The sequence below is a fragment of the Cherax quadricarinatus genome, chromosome 8 (genome assembly GCF_038502225.1).
Source record: "Cherax quadricarinatus isolate ZL_2023a chromosome 8, ASM3850222v1, whole genome shotgun sequence".
Taxonomy (NCBI): Eukaryota; Metazoa; Arthropoda; class Malacostraca; order Decapoda; family Parastacidae; genus Cherax; species Cherax quadricarinatus.
In genome coordinates this window covers 28,203,589-28,228,790 of record NC_091299.1, presented here as the reverse complement: position 1 = coordinate 28,228,790, position 25,202 = coordinate 28,203,589, and the positions used below count along the sequence as shown (strand labels likewise).

Genomic DNA, 25,202 nt, shown 5'->3' with positions numbered 1-25,202 from the left:
TCTGACGTTTGTTATTTTCTTAATATGCAGCTGTTTTCATTGCACTGCCGCCAATTACTCTGAATACCTGGAAATGTACAGATGTACTCGACTGAATGTAGAAATCTGTCCACTGAAAGCCGTAGGCACTACGTTGTTAATTTAACTTCATCAACAGCTAAACTACTGCTATTGTTGCTACTGTTAGTACGACCACTGCTACTGCTATTGCTACAACCACTGCAAATACAATTGCTACAGCCACTAATACTACTATTACTAATACTACTGCTGCTTCTACTAGTACTACTATTACTTCCACTACTAATAAAAATAATAATAATATGAATAAATTGTATAGGATAGTTGTAGTTCATGAGGAGCGCAGCAGTGTGGGAAGCTAAGTCCGTCTCAAGGACTCCTGTGCTCCCTCGCTGCTTGACAATTAGGACTGACCAGGATGGTTACGGGGGAAGAAGGGGGGGACTAATTGTTTGTAATGAGGAGAAGTCGAGGCTAAATTAGGTGGATGGGGAGGCAGTTAACTGCCACACACTGACAATTAGTCTCTCTCTATCCAGCTCCAAGCCTCTCTCTATCAGCTGTGTGTCTCACACACATCTCCCGGAGGGCTTACTCGGTATTTGCTATTTGTTAACAGTGTGGGGCTGGAGAGGATAGGTAAGACGTGGTGGGGAAGGAGCGGAGAAGAGAGAAAGGTTCAACAGAAAGTGGGGCAAGGGGTGGAACAAGGAGACAGAACAGGGAAGGGATGATGGTGGTGGCTGTTAGTTTTGGTGGTGTTTAATATCAATGGTGGCTGGTAGCCGAGGTGTTGTTGGTGTTGGAAATGGTGGTTGTTGGTTGTCAGCTGTGATAGTGAGTGTGGCAGTCGTTGCTGGTAAATGTGGTGGTGCTGGTGGTTGTGGTAGAGGTGCTGGTGTGTGTGTGTGTGTGTGTGTGTGTGTGTGTGTGTGTGTGTGTGTGTGTGTGTGTGTGTGTGGAAGCATCATATTTACTCCAATTTCCGCACAAACATAACACTAACGTTAAGCTTCCCTACCAAACGGTCAGGAAGTATTTTTGTGCCCTCTACGCTCCCTCTTTCAAAAACAATGGGAAAACATTTTGGCCTCGCTTGCTATTGGCAAATTTTCTCGTCACTTTCGTTACATATTACCTGGAGTTTACCTGGAGAGAGTTTCGGGGGTCAACGCCCCCGCGGCCCGGTCTGTGACCAGGCCTCCTGGTGGATCAGCCCCTGATCAACCAGGCTGTTGCTGCTGGCTGCACGCAAACCAACGTACGATAGTAAATGGCAAAAACGCACATAAATACAGTAAGCCTTTCATTTAATGAAACAAAATCTTACTCTGTTTGTGTGGTTGATTCATCCTTGCCCTCAAGGAAGGTTCCTTGATGCTGGTGAGGGGCTTTTGATCTAGGGAATTGGATCTATGCTCCAGTTCCCTGAATTAAGCCTTAATTATGTCGTAAATAAGTATACAGTGTTGTCCATTGGAACTATTTCTGTGACTCCAAGCTAGAATTATACGTATTACATTCGGCGTAAATTGGTCTTTAACGATGTATTTTTTGTATGAATATTGGTAGAATTAGTGACAGTATTAGGTAAAAGGACACAAGGACCACTAATATGACATTTTGGGCCTTACACCTCACCTTACACCTCACTCTGTGTCCATGCATTGTTTGTAACGGCTTGACAAAGCTCCTGGAGAGCGAAACGTTGTCACAGTAAAATGCCACATTAATTGCACTTGTGTCCTTTTACCTGATGTAGTTTTTGTATCATAGACTGAATTGTCAAAATAAGATTTTCTGGAAGTCATAGTAATGTTTGTGTCCTCAAAGTGCCTTGGGGTCCAATGAAAGGTTCATCATTCAAGGAATTTGAGTTAACGACCCGCTGCTTGGAGCAAACCTGATTACCTGCCGTAACCTTGGCTCTGTATGGCCCTTACAAAATAAGAATTTCCTCATGAATGTAACATAATGTAATATTAAATATTTTCTTTAAGCCTTTTCACAAGAGGAGATCTCTTGCCACAACACCCAAAGCTTTCAATAATAAATACAACACTACAGTAACCAATACTGAAAACCCTATTCTTTAGCCTTTTTTTTTTAATTCAAAATATGACAAGACCTGACTTCTCTCAGACACTGGTAGGCGATGATGGTGTTTGTTTATCATTAAGTAGAACAAGTGTTTCCTGGCACCAGTCTTTGCCAAGTGATGGCCAGTAACTGGTTAACCATCAGCTGCCTACACTACACCTCTGATGCAATAAATTAATAACACACCAGGAAAGATAAATATTAAAATGAACTGACGCAGGACAAGAACTGACGAAGGACAAAAGTTCTTAGTCTGTAGGGATGAAATTTGTAAAAAAGCGAATAGGTTCTAGTATAATCTGAATGCCAGCTCAAAAATCTTACAATAAGGCAAAACTTTTCAATAATTTGATTCTAAAGGAAAATATCATTGACATATTAAGTACCAATAACGTAGCGGAAATGCATTTTACTTATATAAAAAAAATTGTGATGAAAAATTGCTTTTAAAAAGTTATCTATTAAACAAAATAAAAAGATTGAAATTAAAAAATAACATACAATTTCTATAGTTTTTAAAGGAATGAACGACTAAGCCAGTGGAAGGCCTCGGTCAGATGACCAAAACCTCCAGCTGTGGGTCATCATGTGACTCAGACCAGCGTCAGGAAACGTCTTGCTTCCTGACGAATCTTACCTAACTGAAAATCTAGACATAAAAATGGATTGTCGACAGGTTACGAGGCACACTAGGCCTCTGCCCTGACGACTGTTACAACTCAAAGCGTACTATATAATTACTAACATTATTTTTTCAAGTGGTGGACTGGTAAGCCAGTGTAAGGCTTCGGTCATTTGACCGAAAGCGTCAGGAAACAATTATCCTGTTTCCTGAAGGATTTTACGTAAATGAAAGCATGATAACATGAATTGTTGTAAGATTATGACCCTTGTTAGGACTTTGTCCTGAGGTTTGTTAAACTAACGGGATGTGTTAATTATCAACAGGGAACCTACTAGTACAATAATTGTCTTGAAAACTAGAAATGCTGAGGAAAGATGGTATTTAGAAGGGCTCTTAATGCAAAGAACTTTCTTTCCCTTCCCTGTGTTACCTCACATTCCCCAGGATGTGTACGAACCTAACATTACACTGTCACCACCACATCACCACACAACACCATCACAGCCACACCACCACACAACACCAAAGCCACACCACCACACAACACCACAGCCACACCACCACACAACACCATCACAACCACATCACCACATAACACCACCACAATCACACATCACCATCACAACCACAAAAACCACACACCATCCTAACTACACCACCACACAACACCATCATAACCACACAACACCATCACAATCACACCATCACAACGAAACCACCACACCATCACAACGAAACCACCACACCATCACAACCACACCACCACACAACACCACCATAACCACACAACACCATCACAACCACACCACCACACAACACCATAACCACACCACCAAACACCATCATAACCACACACCATCACAACCACACCACCACACAACACCATCATAACCACAGCACCACACAACATCATAACCACACAACACCATCCCAACCACACCACCACACAACACCATCATAACCACACAACACCATCCCAACAACACCACCACACAACACCATCATAACCACACAACACCACCACAACCACACCACCACACAACACCATCATAACCACACAACACCACCACAACCACACCACCACACAACATCACACCACCACACATCACAACCACACCATCACACCACACCACACCACACCACCACACCACCACACAACACACCACCACACAACATCCCAACCACATCACCACACAACATCGCAACCACACCACCACACAATATCATCACAACCACACCACCACACATCACCACACCACCACACATCACAACCACACCACCACACAACACAACCACACTACCACACAACACCACACAACCACGCAACACCACACCACACAAAACCACCACACAACACCACAACTACACGACCATACAACACCACACCACCATACACCACACCACCACACAACACCACAACTACACCACCATACAACACTACACTACACAACACCATCACAACCACACCACCACACAACACCACAACCACACAACACCACCACACAACACCATCACACAACACCATCACAACCACACCACCACACAACATAATCACAACCACACCACACAACACCATCACAACCACACCACCACACATCACACCACCACACATCACAACCACACCATCACACCACACCACACCACCACACAACACAACCACACCACCACACAACACACCACCACACAACATCCCAACCACATCACCACACAACATCGCAACCACACCACCACACAACATCACAACCACACCACCACACAACATCACAACAACACTACCACACAACACACCACCACGCAACACCACAACACCACACAAAATCACCACGCAACACCACAACACCACACAAAATCACCACACAACACCACAACTACACGACCATACAACACCACACCACCATACACCACACCACCACACAACACCACAACTACACCACCATACAACACTACACTACACAACACCATCACAACCACACCACCACACAACACCACAACCACACAACACCACCACACAACACCATCACACAACACCATCACAACCACACCACCACACAATACCATCACAACCACACCACACAACACCATCACAACCACACCACCACACACCACCACAACCACACCACCACACACCACAACCACACCACCACACAACACCATCACAACCACACCACCACACAACACCATCACAACCACACCACCACACAATACCACCACAACCACACCACCACACAACACCACCACAACCACACCACCACACAATACCATCACAACCACACCACCACACACCACAACCACACCACCACAACACACAACACCATCACAACCACACCGCACAACACCATCACAACCACACCACCACACACCACAACCACACCACCACACAACACCATCACAACCACACCACCACACAATACCATCACAACCACACCACACAACACCATCACAACCACACCACCACACAATACCATCACAACCACACCGCACAACACCATCACAACCACACCACCACACACCACAACCACACCACCACAACACCACACACTCTTCACACCCCTCCACCACTATCACCACACTCTCCACACCTCCTTTACGTTACACCTTTAGTAAACTTTTCTCGACTCTAAAACCTTTGTATACTACACACAGTTATTTAATTATTGTAGTTTTAAAGTAATTTATCAGGAAATAAATATTTCTCTCAATCCCTTAAACCACAATCTGGACGGATTATTTTTTTATTCAACCCTCTGGCGCTACGACACTTTAACTGGGAAAGGGTATTTAATTAATTAATTGCGGAAATTGGTCTCAGGGAAAGAGATTTAACCATTAAGCTTGAGGATTTCTTGGTATAAAAATACATTTTAGCCATTGATGAGATAATTCATAAGAATTATCACACAAAACTGTTGATTGACTTCTTAAAACTATCCAAAAGAATAACTTAAATAGACAAGATAATTTATTGTGACTACAGTCATGAAGATATAATTATGAAGTTACAGGTGTTATTGAATCTCTCTTAAATATTCATCAAATTTCGCTAAAATAAACATTGAATTTCACCAAAATCCTAATCAAATATGGCTAAAAGGTAGACTGAATCTCGCTTATAATATTGACTGGTTTTCACTAAAATATTAATCAATTACTCAAAAACTATTGATCGAATTTCACTTAAATACTGACTGAATAGAACAAGAATGTAACCATCGTCACAGCTGCAGGATTCCTGGAAGACAGGTGTGTTGAGAATGATTCTTCTCAATTTTGTCTCAAATATATGACTTCATAGTTAATATTTTAACTATTCTGCATGATAGTTTGTTCTGTACAAGAGGAACGTTTGTATTATTATTAAAGATTCGCCGGTATTCTCCCGGCCGGGGCCTTTTCCAAGTGGTGGCCCGGCCTTGGCTCCCTCTTTAGGGAGTGTCTGAGACCTAAGTCTCCCATGGGAGGAGGTACAAGTACCTCCTCATCTTTGGGACCAACTGTCCCCAGGCCTAGCCACAAGCTAGGCCTCTCTGGTCCGCCATCCCCGCCCCAAGGGGGCTAATGGGAACGACAGTCTTATGAGCTAAAGGCTCGGGCTCAGGCACCTACCCTACCCTAGAAGGGTTAGGCATGGTGTCCAGGAACGTTCGTTTTCTTTACTGCCCTTGTCTAAGCACTTTATACTAGAAAACCTTAAACTAAGCACTTTATACTAGAAAACTTTAAACTAAGCACTTTATACTAGAAAACTTTAAACTAAGCACTTTATACTAGAAAACGAATACATTTATTGTTTTAATACTGGGGATATCTTGAGCAAGTGGATCCCTTGAAAGGCAAAAGAATGCTAACAGATTATGGTTGATTAGTTTTCTAGATTTAGAGCCCGTCAAGGATACTTATAAAAAACAAAATAAGGATTAAAATCAACTCTCAGTGCATAAACACCTTTCGGAGACTACACATCAAGAGATACATTCCAGTTGATGTATATACGTCAAAATGCACGCCTCTCAGTGTATATAATCTTGACAGGTAAGGCAGATCAAAGAGACTAAAGCAAAGCTTTACCTGTGAAAAAAATAAACGCGCTCACTTCAGTGTGCTCTGCTGTGCCTAAGGGAAGTTCACTGAAGAGTTGGTTTATCATCCAAAACTTCCCGATTTTTTTCTTTAGTTAAGGGTAAACGCTCCCCGTATTAGAGCTACCGGGAACTGCAGCAAAACGAAAGGGGGAAAAAAAAAAAGTTTTATCACAAAACTAGACCTTGCGCTACCGGACATTAGGGGTAAAAGTCCTTGCTTTATGAGGTATCTCTCGCTCTCTCTCTCTCCCCGCAGGAAATGTAAACACTGACTGCTCTGGTTCCCTGGGTTAGTTCAGGGAGTGGATATTTTCGTCCGTGTAATTATCTGCTGGTGATATTAAAGCCTCGTCGGCGGTACAGATGAGGTAGTATGTTTGATGGTGGAGCCTTCACCTCTCCTTGTGTTCTCTCACCGTCATGGACTACACTACACCCACACGTGTTCTCACACCACCACCACCACACGTGTTCTCACATCACCACCACCAAACGTGTTCTCACACCACCACCACACGTGTTCTCACACCACCACCACCACACGTGTTCTCACACCACCACCACACGTGTTCTCACGCCACCACCACCACACGTGTTCTCACGCCACCACCACCACACGTGTTCTCACACCACCACCACACGTGTTCTCACGCCACCACCACCGCACGTGTTCTCACACCACCACCACCACACGTGTTCTCACACCACCACCACCACCACACGTGATCTCACACCACACGTGTTCTCACACCACCACCACACGTGTTCTCACACCACCACCACAGTGTTCTCACACCACCACCACCACACGTGTTCTCACACCACCACCACCACACGTGTTCTCACACCACCACCACCACACGTTCTCACACCACCACCACACGTGTTCTTACGCCACCACCACCACACGTGTTCTCACGCCACCACCACCACACGTGTTCTCACGCCACCACCACCGCACATGTTCTCACACCACCACCACCACACGTGTTCTCACGCCACCACCACCACACGTGTTCTCACACCACCACCACACGTGTTCTCACACCACCACCACCACACGTGTTCTCACACCACACGTGTTCTCACACCACTACCACACGTGTTCTCACACCACCACCACACGTGTTCTCACACCACCACCACCACACGTGTTCTCACACCACCACCACCACACATTCTCACACCACCACCACACGTGTTCTCACGCCACCACCACCACACGTGTTCTCACGCCACCACCACCACACGTGTTCTCACACCACCACCACACGTGTTCTCACACAACCACCACCACACGTGTTCTCACGCCACCACCACCGCACGTGTTCTCACACCACCACCACCACACGTGTTCTCACGCCACCACCACCACACGTGTTTTCACACCACACGTGTTCTCACACCACCACCACACGTGTTCTCACACCACCACCACCACCACACGTGTTCTCACACCACCACCACCACACGTGTTCTCACACCACCACCACCACACGTGTTCTCACACCACCACCACACGTGTTCTCACGCCACCACCACCACACGTGTTCTCACGCCACCACCACCACACGTGTTCTCACACCACCACCACACGTGTTCTCACACAACCACCACCACACGTGTTCTCACGCCACCACCACCGCACGTGTTCTCACACCACCACCACCACACGTGTTCTCACGCCACCACCACCACACGTGTTCTCACACCACCACACGTGTTCTCACACCACCACCACACGTGTTCTCACACCACCACCACACGTGTTCTCACACCACCACCACCACAAGTGTTCTCACACCACCACCACACGTGTTCTCACACCACCACCACCACACGTGTTCTCACACCACCACCACACGTGTTATCACACCACCACCACACGTGTTTTCACACCACCACCACACGTGTTCTCACACCACCACCACACGTGTTCTCACACCACCACTACGTGTTCTCACACCACGACCACACGTGTTCTTGCGCCACCACCACGTGTTCTCACACCACCACCACATGTGTTCTCACGCCACCACAACCACACGTGTTCTCATGCCACCACCACCACCACACGTGTTCTCACACCACCACCACCACACGTGTTCTCATACCACCACCACCACACGTGTTCTCACGCCACCACAACCACACGTGTTCTCACACCACCACCACCACACGTGTTCTCACGCCACCACCACCACACGTGTTCTCACACCACCACCACACGTGTTCTCACACCACCACCACACGTGTTCTCACACCATCACCACACGTGTTCTCACACCACCACCACACGTGTTCTCACACCACCACCACACGTGATCTCACACCACCATCACCGCACGTGTTCTCACACCACCACCACCACACGTGTTCTCACACCACCACCACACGTGTTATCACACCACCACCACACGTGTTCTCACACCACCACCACACGTGCTCTCACACCACCACCACACGTGTTATCACACCACCACACGTGTTATCACACCACCACCACACGTGTTCTCACACCACCACCACACGTGCTCTCACACCACCACCACACGTGTTCTCACACCACCACCACACGTGTTCTCACACCACCACCACACGTGTTCTCACACCAGCACCACACGTGTTCTCACATTACCACCACATGTTCTCACACCACCACCACATGTTCTCACACCACCACCACACGTGTTCTCACACCACCACCACACGTGTTCTCACACCACCACCACCACGTGTTCTCACACCACCACCACACGTGTTCTCACACCACCACACGTGTTCTCACACCACCACCACACGTGTTCTCACACCATCACCACACGTGTTCTCACACCACCACCACCACGTGTTCTCACACCACCACCACACGTGTTCTCACACCACCACCACACGTGCTCTCACACCACCACCACACGTGTTATCACACCACCACCACACGTGTTCTCACACCACCACCACCACGTATTCTCACACCACCAAGTGTTCTCACATCACCACCACATGTTCTCACACCACCACCACGTGTTCTCATACCACCACACGTGTTCTCACACCACCACCACGTGTTCTCACACCACCATCACCACACGTGTTCTCACACCACCACCACCACACTTGTTCTCACACCACCACCACCACGTGTTCTCATACCGCCACCACATGTGTTCTCACACCACCACAACCACGTGTTCCCACACCACCACAACCACGTGTTCTCACACCACCACCACACGTGTTCTCACACCACCACCACCACGTGTTCTCACACCACCACCACACGTGTTCTTGCACCACCACCACGTTTTCTTGCACCACCACCACGTGTTCTTGCACCACCACCACGTGTTCTCACACCACCACCACGTGTTCTCACACCACCACCACATTCTCCTCTAGCACATAAGAACATACAATGAATTCTCTTCATCTCTGTTACGACATTATTAATGCAGCATTTAGTGAATATTAAAATCCTGGTTGCTGGTAGTCGGATTACAGAAAAACATTTGTTATTAAGAATCACGATATAAATATACATACATACATACATAGAGAGAGAGAGAGAGAGAGAGAGAGAGAGAGAGAAAGAGAGAGAGAGAGTTGCAAAAAAACTCATAAATATTAAAATAAACAAATAAGGCTACAGTCCACAGAAATAAACACCACATGTGCACATTCACATGTCACTGCTGGAGCCTCTGCATTGACAGTGATTTATAACTCTTGTGTAGACAGGTGTGTAAAACATATGAACACCATATTGCATATAAATTCCTCTATTTTATAATATACTAATAATATAGTCTGATATATATATATATATATATATATATATATATATATATATATATATATATATATATATATATATATATATATATATATATATATATATATAAATAAATTGAGATTTCACATTACTGTCAATTTTGTTTTCTAGCTGGTTAAGTGGACAACTTAGTCTGTATGGTAAGGTGTTCGCCTATCCACCATTTTTTCCTTTACCTTGTTATCTTTTCATTATTGTGAAACCTCAGTGTGTATTGGTCACCGAAAGGGATATGATATCAAGAGAGAGACTGCTAGTCCTGGCTGACATTTGCCATGAACACTAGTCACTCTAAAGTTCCCATATGACAACAGTCATGGCACTGTAATCAAGCTAAGCTTCTTCCTGACAATGGATTTGGCCTGTGTAGCCACGAGGAGTTCCTATCTACAACAGACATGGAGACTGTAATCACGACAACCTCCTGCTAATAACAGCCCTGGACACTGAAGTGACTATGCTACTACTAACAACAGGTTACACCATTTAAGAGACTGAAACTGCTCCCGCTGCTCTGTGAGTGCTAGCTTAAATTCATAATGAGTTTTGTATTTCTATTCACCTTCTTGACATATAATAGTGAAAACCATAAATAAATGCGTTAAACATATTTTTATACACAAACATTTGAGTTACCTTAAATTATACACTTTTACACCATTGCATATGTTTTGACAGTGAATTTGATATTGGTTTGTCCGCCACTGACAACAGGCAAGGCAGGAACGCGTCTTGGAACCAGAAGGTTCTGAAGAACCCACAAAGTTCCGAACCTGCGAATCCGGAAAGTACCTTTGGTTTGCGTGTTCAAAGATTCTTACCAACCTCAAAAGTTTTTCATCGAACCGCCCTGTGGGATATCGATTGAACGAGGATTTACATTCTCAGTGCGCCCAGGCAAAGTGCAAGCATCCTCTCGAGACTGCTGCTCACGGAGGCGTGCGTGGTAGATGCTCTGACAGGAGAGACTCGGAAGGAATTCTTGGAAATTCATATGGTGGTCGTCGTCGTGGTATCGACAGTGCTGGTGTTACTGGCGGTGTTGATGCCAGGTCTTGGTACTGGAAATAAATGGTATAAAATACCGACACAATGGCAATATAAACACAAATGCAGTATAATGTGATCCTTTATTGACTACGTTTCGCCCACACAGTGGGCTTTTTCAAGTCACAAACAGAACTGTTTGTGACTTGAAAAAGCCCACTGTGTGGGCGAAACGTAGTCAATAAAGGATCACATTATACTGCATTTGTGTTTATATTGCCACCAGGTCTTGGTACTGACGGGCACAGGGATTCATAGTAATGGTGATGGTGGTAGTGACTTTAGGATAACTGTGTCAAGTGGTGGTAGTAATGTCATTATTGGTGGTAACAATACTGATTGGGGAGAGAATGGCACCTCTGGTACCGGTACGTCATTTGATGACTGTGGTTCTGATAGTGACTAACATAGTGGCGCGATGGAAGGGCTTTTTAAGAATAAGATTTTGAAATGGGGTACCAAACGTGATGACGAAGCAACATTTTCATTGGTGTGGCAGGGATAGGAGCACCGTTCCCATGAGTGGTGGTTGTGGTGCCTACGGATGGTGGTAGCAGCTGAGGAAATAGTAGTTGCTACGTTGAATACTCAGTCGTGGATGCTTTGTGAGAAAATTCAACATAACACTACAGAGAGTAAGTAGTTGTTTGGCCACCATTTCCAAACAGAGTTGCTGACCATCCGTTCGTAGCTTTTCACCAATAAAAAAGCTCACTTAGGAGAGGAACATTATTACGATGTTTCAGTCAGTCATGGACCGTTGTCAGGCCACAACTGGACCAGGACGGACCGAAATGTCGACATAAGGTCCCTCTCCTAAGCATGGGTTTGGGGTGAACTGTTCCAGCTATGGTATTATGACTTTTTATTCGTTCGTAGCTTATCTTGAAGAAGCAAGATTTCCACATAAACTTGACACAGCCTCTCCGTGGAATGGAAGTTGTTACAAAGCGGACACAGGATAACTTATTAAAAAAACTGTAAACCTCACGTAATACAAACACTAGAAAATAAATAAGGAATTAGCTTAGTTTAGACTTAGATTAGATGAGCCTTTGGTTGTAGAAAAGACGATTGGAAGGTGAGATGAGATTTTGAGATGAGGCTTTGACATTGAAGGTTCAGCTCTAGGAGGCTTTCAGACGGAGGGCAGAGGATGATTGCTGGGGCTTCATACTGGAGGATCCTTGGGGTTTTCAAGGGTGCTCCTGTATTGCTGGTCCAAGACGTCGTCCTTGGCAAAGGAGTACATGTCCTCCTCCAGCGTCTCGTCGCCGTCGTCGAATCCGTATCTTAAAAACAAGAAAATGTCAGAAGTGGGGAGTTGTTCTGCTTTGATGATTATGGACTTACGGGGAACATATCTCCCCTCCCGGCCAGGCCTTAGATCAGGACTCCTAATTGCAAAGGAAATGTTAGGGGGTCTAACAACTATTAAAAAGCACCGAGAGAAATATATATCGTTAATTAGATATAAGATTATAAACTGAATGTAAGGATATATGAGTAGAGTCCCTCCTGAACCACCATAATGATCCAGAATTGACCGAAACCTCGTGTAATTTTCATCTAAATTCTCTGGGTTACTTGTTGATTGGTATAAACCTTGGAAATAGATACCAAGAAATTGGTTTAGAAATATACGTGACAATGTATCACTCACACCTCACTCTCGACGTATATATACTCTCCTTTTAACATCAGTATGTTAGAAGTGATCAAGATCCCAGGACCGAAACGTTTTCTAATAAATATGTCCTAGTGTTTACTCATGTGTCTTTCTAAACTTGTGATTTTTTTTTCAGCCATAATACAGCAGCGGAACTAATTCTTGTAAGAATTAGTTCCGCTGCTGTGTTATGTTACATGTTCATATTACAGAAAGGAAAAAAAATAACTTATTACACAGTGTAAGCTATTTACAACTATGAGCCTATTACATTTTGCATCCCATTTACACAGATTTACACAGTGGCGTCAGTGACACAATGAAACCTAGTTTTATTAGCCAGTTTTTACAGTGAAACCTATCGAACAATGAAGCCTATGTGCACAGTCGGGTCTATTCGCTAGGTGAAGCCATTACACAGAGTAACGTATTTGCAATGATAATTTGTTTTATAGTGGAAACTATACACAAGGTGAAAATTATTTACACAAAATAAATTATTACAAAATGAAGCCCATTTACACGGTCTAGCATATTACAGCTCGGGGGGGGGGGGAGCAGGAAGCCATTCAAATTAGAAACCTTAACTGAAGGGCATCGTAAGAATCTCACGTTATTTTTAAATAAAAATGGTCCTCGACCTGAATGCCGCTGCAGTTACGGAGAGGAACGCAGTAAATCAGCTTACGTAAATTCTTCTTGAAAATTATTTGTAAATATCTGAATTAATGAGTCAGCAACGATGTTTGATAAACAGTGAGGAAATAAATTATGAAAAATAATAATAGACAGATATACGAGTCTTGGTGTCAGTCCAAGAGTCTGTGGTTTGGGGTCCAAATATACAGAGGTCCTCTTGACTCTCACTCTTGTACCCAAATGTTTTTTTTTTACATTTCTTACGTAAATTGAGTAGAGGAATACCTGATTGAACTAATAATCAACAAGGCAGACTCCCCCCCCCCCCAGGTCAGTGTGCACGAATATTAACATTATGGAAGCCGGTCAGAAGTCATGCAGAACACAATAAATAATAAACATAAACTCATTAATCCTGTATTACTAACTAATAGTTATCATTTTAATCATAATTTTTTAATGGGTGGACTGGTAAGCCAGTGGAAGGTCTCGGTCAGATGACCTAAAGCTGCAGCCATGAGTCATCATATGACTAAAACCAGCGTCAGGAATCACTTGTACTGTTTCCTGACGAACCTCACCTAAACTCATTATTTAGTAAATAGGTTAGATAGTGGTCAATCAATATTTGAGGAATTAACATCATTAATGTGAAATTATACCCCATGGCAAAACTTACTTTCTGAAGTGTTAAACCCATATGGGTTATTCAGCATAAGAAATGGTGCAGTCCTGATCCTCTTAACGTGACGAACAAGGAAGCAACTGCAAGTTACATTATATATAACAATGACAAAAATTTATGTTGTAAATAAGAAGACGGAGTTCAAAATAAAGTTGACAAAAACTAGGCTACTGTCTCGCGTACAGCAGTCGGAGGATCGATCCTTCACTATTCATTGTGTTGAATAACTCGTACGGGTGTGATGCTCTACGATAAGCAGGTTAGGTTAGATAATGTTTGTCAGGAAACAGGACAAATGTTTCCTGACGCTGTTTTTAGCCATATGATGACCCACAACTGGAGCTTTTGGTCATCTGACAGAGGCCTTCCACTGGCTTACCCCTCCACCCCTATAAAAATTATAATTATTATTATAATTATTATTATAACCATTTTTTTTTATTTACGCTGAGCAGTCCTCTACCGCAGGTATATTTATTGACGACATACTCAGCCTGCTCATTTGATATGCCCTCTTAGTACCGGCACACGATATACTCTGGTATATATATATAAAACTTGACTTTCCTATGAATAAAAATAATATAAGTTGAGTGTTATAATATTCCACAAGTTGGTTAAAATATAACTTAAAATTAACATAATGACCCGTGAGGAAACTTGAGGCGTCGCTGGGACAGCTTCTCAGATATCAGCTTCACGTAATGAGGTTTCACCGAGGCTTCACCTGCTGAAGCTTCACTTTCACATAGTGAGGCTTCACCTTTACCTATTGAGGCTTCACGTTGACCTAATGAAGCTTCACTTTCACCTACCGAGGCTTCACCTACTGAAGTTTCACCTCTACCTAATGAGGCTTCACCTACCGAGGTTTTGCCTTCACCTAATGAGAATTCACCTTCACCCAATAAGGAACCAGGAGAGGCAGGAGGAGCTTAAAGCTATTAGTGAAATTGAAAGAAATTCAAAATATTTCTTTTCATATGCCAAAAACAAGGCAAATACCACATCTAGTATCGGGCCCTTACTCAGACAGGATGGGACTTACACAGATGACAACAAGGAAATGAGTGAAATATTGAAATCCCAGTACGACTCTGTGTTTAGTGAACCACTAATCGGTCTGAGGATCGACGACCCAAATGATTTCTTCATGAATGAGCCTCAAAACTCCATAAATGTATGCCAGATTTCCGACATTACCCTAACTCCGATAGATTTCGAAAAAGCCATTTACAACATGCCTATGCACTCAGCCCGGGCCCAGACTCGTGGAACTCTGTTTTCATTAAGAACTGCAAGAAACCCCTCTCGCGTGCCCTAAGTACACTATGGAGGAGGAGCTTGGACATGGGTGAAATTCCACAGTCACTTAAAACAACGGATATAGCCCCACTCCATAAAGGTGGCAGCAAAGCATTAGCTAAGAACTATAGACCAATAGCTCTGACGTCCCACATCATAAAAATCTTTGAAAGAGTGCTAAGAAGCAGGATTGCAAATCACCTGGATTCCCAAAATCTGCACGATCCAGGGCAACATGGGTTCAGGGCAGGTCGCTCCTGCCTCTCAAAACTACTGGATCACTATGACATGGCCTTGGATGCACTGGAAGAAAATTAGAATGCAGATGTAATATACACAGACTTTGCAAAAGCATTTGACAAATGCGATCATGGCGTAATAGCCCATAAAATACGTGCTAAAGGAATAACTGGGAAAGTGGGGAGATGGATCTTCAACTTCCTAACAAATCGAACACAAAGAGTAGTGGTCAACAGAGTTAAATCGGAGGCTGCCATAGTGAAGAGCTCTGTTCCACAAGGCACAGTACTCGCCCCCATCTTATTCCTTATCCTCATATCAGACATAAACAGAGATATACACCACAGCACCGTATCATCCTTTGCGGATGATACTAGGATCTGCATGAGGCTGTCATCTGCTGAGGACGCGGATAACCTCCAAGAAGATATAAACAAAGTTTTCCAGTGAGCAACGGTAAACAATATGATGTTCAATGAGGACAAATTCCAACTACTCCGTTATGGAAAATTGGAGGAGATAATAACTAGAACAGAGTATACTACTGACTCCGGCCATACAATAGAGCGGAAAAATAATGTAAGGGACCTGGGAGTAGTAATGTCTGAGGATCTCACTTTCAAGGATCACAACAGTGCCACGATCGCACGTGCAAAGAAAATGAAAGGATGGATAATGAGAACTTTCAAAACGAGAGATGCCAAGCCCATGATGATCCTTTTCAAATCACTTGTTCTCTCTAGGCTGGAATACTGCTGTACATTAACATCTCCATTCAAAGCAGGTGAAATCGCAGATCTAGAGAGTGTACAGAGATCCTTTACTGCACGTATAAGTTCTGTCAAGCACCTTAACTACTAGGAACGCTTGGAAGCACTTGACTTGTACTCGTTGGAACGCAGGAGGGAGAGATATATCATAATCTACACTTGGAAAATCTTGGAAGGAATGGTCCCAAATCTGCACACAGAAATCACTCCCTACGAAAGTAAAAGACTGGGCAGGCGATGCAAAATGCCCCCAATAAAAAGTAGGGGAGCCATTGGTACACTAAGAGAAAACACCATAAGTGTCCGGGGCCCAAAACTGCTCAACAGCCTCCCATCAAGCATTAGGGGAATTGCCAATAAACCCCTGGCTGCCTTCAAGAGAGAGCTGGACAGATACCTAAAGTCAGTGCCGGATCAGCCGGGCTGTGGCTCGTACGTTGGACTGCGTGCGGCCAGCAGTAACAGCCTAGTTGATCAGGCCCTGATCCATCGGGAGGCCTGGTCATGGACCGGGCCGCGGGGGCGTTGATCCCCGGAATAACCTCCAGGTAACCTCCAGGTAATAAGGCTTCACCTTCACCTAATGAAGCTTCGCCTTCACCTACCGAGTCTTCATCTTCACCTACCGAGGCTTCACCTACTGAGGCTTTAACTTCACTTGATGAGACTTCACTCTCACCTAATGCGGCTTCACTCTCATCTACTGGAGCTTCACCAAATGAGGCTTCACCTTCACCTAATGAGGCTTCACCAAATGAGGCTTCACCTTCACCTAATGAGGCTTCACCTTCACCTAATAAGGATTCACCCTGATATTTCCTACATGAAACTCTGTTCATGAACCTAAATATTGTGACATCATTAAAACAGACCCGTGTCTCGGGCCTATTTCCTTTCCTATAGTCCAGAAATATGCAATACACCCATTTCTACTTAATTTGCCTCGAAACTCCCAACGAACTGGTCAATTTTGCGTCCTTCGGGACAGCTAGATGGCGCTTGGGACTCACTTCCAGGCGACGAAGGCGCAGGAGAGGAGAATGACCACACCAGCTGTTATAAGGACGAGAGCGAGGGGTAGCGGAGGGGTGTGCATGAGGTGGGAGCCACTCATAGGTCTGCTGAGGATGACATGGTAGAAGACAGATCCGGCCGTCAGCAAGAGAGTACCCAGCAAGAAGCTCAGTAAGAGGCAGTAGGCGCGGGTGGTGGGGGCTACTTGTGGTGTGAAAAGGCCCTTGTAGCGGATCTGCCTCGATAGGGTTCTCCTGCCGGATGCGCTGGTGTCTGAGAGCGAGCCGGTGCTGCAGGAGGGTGAGCTACTGCTCTGATGGTTAGGAGACATCTTGTCTGTGAAAATGGTTTGTCTGAAGGCCGAACCCTGCAACACAGATAGTTTGTCGTTAGTGGTGGAATGGTCAGATTAGTTCATAGTTTGTATAATGAACGAATACTGTATTCATGCATATAATGAGGATAAAGAGAAGCATACACACAAAAATTGTATGTTATACATATGGGAACACCTTCACATAACCTCGTCGTCACTTGCAGTAAAAACTATATTTATTTTAGCACGAGTTTTCTATAAACCTGTCAAAACCTTATTATTATTTTTTTTTTTACATTTAATGGCGTAGTTTTGACGAGGAATTCACATAGGTACAGAATTGCAACATATAGGAGTTTAAGCTGTGGTACTCCTTCACGAGACTTTGTAAAATAGTAATGTGGTTATAGTTATAACCTTAATTTTTAAAGGGGTGGACCAGTAAGCCAGGGGAAGGCCTTGGTCAGACGACCAAAAGCTCCAGCTGCGGGTCTTCATATGACTAAGACCCGCGTCAGGAAACACTATTCCTGTTTTCCGGCAACCCTTACCTAACCTGAGACTCTCGCAGCAGTCATTTTTCTCTCTGGATGGCCCCGATGAAGCGACTGAAAGAGACAAGTGTCCGCCCTCGGGTCTCTGACCTTGTATAACTTTAATAATTGTAATGTATCTCACCAATCCCACTACATTCGAACATATACTGCATGTTTCTTCCCTCATGCAAACCTTCCTACATAAAACGTGCGTCCCTTTAATGACGTAAAAGGGAAAAAACAGAAGAAATCATTTTCCCGCTACATCCCAAACAAATCTTTGCAAATATCTTTTAAATGAGAGCAGAGTACCGCTGGGAAGTTGAGCATTAACACCCAGTCAAGAGAGGCTGCATCACAGCCCCGAGTAATATCCATTAAGATATGTAAATTACAGTGAGTGATCTCCAGATGTGAGAATTCCATTAGTGAGTTTATAGCGAGTGAAGAAATATTTCTGTGACACAATTGTCTAGGGAGGCACACGTTAGGGGAGGCGAGGAATGCAAACAGCAGCGGTTCTTGCTTTTAAAGACAGGTCTGTGGTTCTGCCTGAGGGAGTCGGTGTTTGTGGTCTGGTCTGTTCCCTGTGGTGTCGCGTCCTGAAGTCTGGTCTATTTCCCCTGTGGTTTCTGTTCTTAAGGTCATGGGGAGGCGATGAATCAGTAGGGATTATTCACCATGATTGCTCCCTCCCCCATCCCGTATGGCGTCGAGTCTCGAATCCTGAGTCCCAGTGCGTTATAACGCTTGGCAAACATCTTTTCTTCGTTTCCAAAGTTCTCAACTAAAACAAAGATATACGCATCTCTATGTCCATTGTATAAGAATAACACTTTCATCTCCGATGGCTTTATCAGCTTGCTGAGATCTTTGTTAGGTGCGCAGAACTAGCAAGGATGCTGGAATCTCAGCTATAGAGACAGGAAAAAACGCTGACTGTATATAAAGTGAGAGATAAACATCTGCAACTTCGGCTTAACCTACATGTGATTCTTGCACACTTGTGTCGATATTTCCTCATTGCACTGATGGAACATTTCTCGTGATTGCGAAAAGCTTTTACCAGCAATTTTCCCCATTTCTGTATGGGATTGTGATATTTAATTTTAGCGATACTTGTGAGTGAATTTCACACACACACACACACACACACACACACACACACGCGCGCGCGCGCGCGCGCGATTGTGCAAACGTTGTGACCGTAGTCATGAGGCTACGACACCACGCTCCAAAATAAACTACCCCAGATGTAAACTTTGAGAGGCTAGAAGAACCACAAGTTGTAACTCAATGCATTTCTTTCATACAGAACTCATCCCGTCCAACAGCCAGTGTCAGAGTCTAGCTCTTGTCCAAATGACGCCAATGGATCTGAAATACCCGTAAGGCACATTTGGCAGGGGAGGGGCCAGGGAGGGACCGAACTAAGGCAAACAAAAATGCCAGCCAACCACTCACACCACGATTTAAAAGGCTGATATCCACTGGTCTAAATGTACTGCAGTCTTAATGGCCCGGGGTTCACTCGATAGCCTTTTAAGTTTCAATCTTAGGAGCTAACGTAAGACTTTTAATGTACGTAAAGATAAAACGTCTCAGTACTGTGGTTGGTGCAATTCATCAATTCACATCGTCATAACAGACCATCGTGAAGACGTTTCGGTAGGTCATGAACCATTATAACAACGTTTCGGTGTCCTGGACTATTATGACAAGTTTTCGGTGTCCTGGACTATTATGACGACGTTTCGGTGTACTGGACTATTGTGACGTTTCGGTGTCATTGACTATTATGACGACGTTTCTGTGTCCTGGACTATTTTGACTACGTTTCGATGTCCTGGACCATTATGACAACGTTTCGGTGTCCTGGACCATTATGACAACGTTTCGGTGTCCAGGACTATTTTGACTACGTTTCGGTGTCCTGGATCATTATGACAACGTTTCGGTGTCCTGGACTATTATGACAACGTTTCGGTGTCCTGGACTATTATGACGACGTTAAGGTGTCCTGGACTATTGTCCAGGACGTTTCTCTCCAGGTGGAACCCAGTCATTGACTATTATGACGACGTTTCTGTGTCCTGGACTATTTTGACTACGTTTCGGTGTCCTGGACCATTATGACAACGTTTTGGTGTCCTGGACTATTATGACGACGTTTCGGTGTCCAGGACTATTTTGACTACGTTTCGGTGTCCTGGATCATTATGACAACGTTTCGGTGTCCTGGACTATTATGACAACGTTTCGGTGTCCTGGACTATTATGACGACGTTTCGGTGTCCAGGACTATTGTGACTCCGTTTCGGTGTCCTGGAGCATTCTGACAACGTTTCGGTGTCCTGGACCATTATGACAACGTTTCTGGACAACGTTTCGGTGTCCTGGACTATTATGACAACGTTTCGGTGTCCTGGACTATTATGACGACGTTAAGGTGTCCTGGACTATTGTCCAGGACGTTTCTCTCCAAAGCGAGGGGGGGGGTTTCGGTTAGTTGGTGGTGTAACCGGACAGGAAGTTTTTCTCTTCTGGCTGGACTACGGTACGAGTCTACCCGGGTGGACTACCCGGGAGGACAACCCGGGTGGATGTGTTTACAGAGCACAGATTTGTGTGTGTCCTCTAATTACATTTCCATTTTCTTCCATGCGTGTCATAAGTGGCGACTAAAATGTCTGGAACAAGAGTGTAGTAACCCCTCCTCCTGTATACATTACTAAAGTTAAAAAGAGAAACTTTTGTCTTTCTTTTTGGGTCACCCTGCCTCGGTGGGATACAGCCGGTTTCCAATGTTCTAACAGTAGAAACATTGAGATATATCTCAATGTTTTTACTGCTAGAATATTGGAAAAAGGATTCGAATCCGTGTCTGGCAGTCCTATGATAGTTTTGAGGCTGGCCAGATCACGGATTCAACTGCAGTTCACTGTGTGAATCGTTTACATTCGTTCATTGTGACTTTCCAGTACATAAGAGAGTAAGAACAGAGCAATGCAGTAGGCACGTTCTGACTAGCATATTTCTCTCTTGATGTGTGCACTGAGAGTATATGTACACGCACATATGCAGGTGTATATTACAATGTACATGCCTACCGTGGCCTGGTAGGTAATGCTCTCGCTTCACACACTTGAGTGTCCGTGGTTTGATCCCCGGCAATGGTGGAAACATTCGGCGTGTTTCCTTATACCTGTTGTCCCCGTTCACCTGCTGTAGTTACCTGGGTGTTAGTCGACTGGTGTGGGTGGCATCCTGGGGGACAAGATTCAAGGACCAGAATGGAAATAAGACAGAGAGTCCCTCGATGACGCACTGACTTTCTTGGGTTACCCTGGGTGGCTAACCCTCCGGGGTTAAAAATCTGAACAAAATCTTATTTTATGCGCTCATATTTTGGATTAAAGTATTCTTGATTGGTGGTGAATATCTGATCTGCAGCTTGAATGATCTTCGTATGGCGGTAGGCTTCAAACCTAGTTACCCAATAAAGTAGGCCTACTGGCCTATACTCACACCCAAATAATCCCACTCATGTATTTATCTAATATCTTTGTAAACTTTGCATTAGATGTAAAGTTTGTATTAGATTCTATGACGGTTCCTGCCAGATTGTTCCACTCATCTAAAACTCTAATGTCAAACCTGTGATTTAATATATAATTTTTCAATAGTAATTTATTAAACCTGAATCTGTTGTTTTGAGAAGGGGTGGCTGGTAGCTCATAGGTGGTGTCTCCGGCTCTCAAGTGAAGAACCCGGGTTCGATCCTTAGGCGGGTAGTGACGCTACGTATGCTTCCTTACATCTGTTGACCCTGTTTGCCTAGCAGTTAACAGGTACCCTTGTGTTAGACGACTGTTGTAGGGGTTGGTAGCATACGTTACATAAGGTTGGGCTGTACAGTGAACTGAGATGGGATAACAGCGCTTAGCCTGTAAATTCATCGGGGTACAACGAAAAGTACTGCCCGGCCATCTGCAAACCAGGCACGAGCAAGAAGACTGCATACTTCATGTGGAAATTTGCAAAGTTTTCGCCGATCCAGCTTACTGAACAACCTGCCTGGCGCTCAGTTCCAGGGATTATGATGAGAGAGAGAGAGAGAGAGAGAGAGAGAGAGAGAGAGAGAGAGAGAGAGAGAGAGAGAGAGAGAGAGAGAGAGAGAGAGAGAGAGAGGTTCTCGGGATCCCGCAGCATAGCAATTTCCTGTGTCGATAATGTACTTTATTTCTGTTGGTCGGAACTTTATAATGCAAATTGCCCTTCAAGAAAATATATGTCTCCTTTATGCGCGACAAATTGCTATTCTCTGGAGTTGTTCCTCTTGTTTAAGGTGTAACTCGCAAGCAATTTTCACTGAGAAATATTGGGATATCTTTTATAAGAAAGATAATATATGTTGATGGCAGCTAATATGTTTTAAACTTCTTGAATAAGTGAAAAATAAACAACTTGTTCTATACTTTAATATACTGCAAATACCAGTGTTTATACACGTACATACAAGGACACTTGACAATATACACGAACATAAACTGTGTAAGACAATGCATATCAGTATTTATCATCAGCTGAAATAGAAGAGGAAATAGCATATAGACAACCATGTAACCCTAATTTTTAAAAGGGAGGGGGGGGGTGGTTAGACCTGTAAGCCAACTAAGAGTCAGTAAACACTTTTTCCGTTTCCTGACAACCCTAACCTAATCTAATAAACGGAAACCATGAATTGCGTGTCTCTCGGTGTATATACGCTGAGAAGTTACCTTAATACCTTTGTTTAGGGATTAAAGTAAAGTTGACTGGTGGTGAGCAGGTAATATGCAGCCTTAATGATCGTCATGTAGCAAATACACTTTAAGCCCCAATAAACAACCAACCACAAGTGCAGTTTCCCCCCTTTTACTACAAATTAGTGATGCACTGGATATCCGCATCTGCATCCGCGGAACATCCGCACAATTTCTTGCATCCGCATCTGCGAAATGAGCAAGACATCCTCATATACACCCGCATCCGCGGATATCTAAATTTCCACATCCGATACATCCCTACTGATATCACCACATATCCCTACACATATCACCAGACACACATATTAATCGAATAACTTGGGCGTCATTGCAAAACTAACTAAAACTAGATAATCTTACATCTGCTTTCAGGAGTCTAAAAAAAATAAATATATTTGAAACATTCACGGCGTGCATTAAATCCATTTTAGAATATGCGGCGCCAGCACGAAGACCCCATCCCCCCAACCAAAGAAATGGGGAGACTTACAGCACTTTGCAACACTAGATGAGAGGACCAACGAAGACACATGATCATATTATAAAAAAAACAAAACAAAGGTTTACAATGAATAAATAGGAATAAGTTGTTTACAATGCCAGAAGAGGGCGCCAGGGGAGAGAGATGACTGCTATAGCAACATATAAGCTCTGGAGATGTTAGGCATTTTTTTTATCCTTGTGATAGTAGAAGTTGGTAGGAGCGTAAAGAATTTTGTCCAAGAAGAAACTGAGGTAGAGTCATCAGTGGCAGATCGAGGTCGACCGGATGGAAGGATAATATGTAAGTGGAACGAACTACGTGTAGATGTTGTGAAAGCAAGTAATGTTCACAGTTCGTACGAGTGGATATGATCGGGACCTGGAGGTTAGGAATCACTAAACTTGGTCAATATTAGTTAAAAGATATGTCCAGGACCTATGGTTCGTCCCTTGCAATTTCATCCCGGTGAGTGCACACGCACTGTATACTCACACACACACACACACACACACTTCAGGAAAAAATACAATTAATGCTCAAGTGATAGCACTGATAAAGAAGAGGGTACACTCATGGGAAATGAGCAATCCAGAAGATACCACGGTGTGATAACGAATGAGGAAGAGCAAGTGACAGAGATACAAAGAAAGACAAACCAAGAGGAACTACGAACCTTTGAAACGACTAATGAGCAAATGAGGAGACGCTTGATGGAACTTAACACATCAAAGGCACCAGAATACCACCGATATTAAGAGAAGACAGAAATATTATACTAAATATTCATGGAGATCAGAGGGGGAAGGTACCAGACTAGAAGATGGTAAACGTGAGGAAGAAATCCCTGAATCGCACACCAGTGCCACGAGTGAGTCTATAGTGTAAAATTTATTAAAGATAACATAAGAACGTAAGATAGAAAGAACACTGCAGCAGACCTACTGGCCCATGCGAGGCAGCTCCATATCACCCCCCGGCTTAGACCAATGACCCACCTAGTCAAGTCACATCCACTTATGGAACGAACACGGC

The 25,202-nt window shown here is 44.1% G+C and overlaps 1 protein-coding gene across 5 annotated transcripts in view; it reads right to left on the bottom strand.

Annotated features, from left to right (window-relative positions):
* Positions 1 to 12,193: 12,193 nt before the first annotated feature.
* LOC128685438 (uncharacterized) overlaps positions 12,194 to 25,202 on the bottom strand; it is a 447,019-nt gene continuing 434,010 nt past the window's right edge. For all 5 annotated transcript variants that reach the window (XM_070082997.1, XM_070083000.1, XM_070082998.1 and 2 more), the window contains 2 exons: positions 18,023 to 18,393; positions 12,194 to 12,996 (listed from right to left, as the gene is read on the bottom strand). In XM_070082997.1, coding sequence (XP_069939098.1) covers positions 12,876 to 12,996; positions 18,023 to 18,357 — 456 coding nt within the window. In that variant the 5' untranslated portion in view covers positions 18,358 to 18,393 and the 3' untranslated portion in view covers positions 12,194 to 12,875. The remainder of the gene's footprint in view (positions 12,997 to 18,022; positions 18,394 to 25,202) is intronic.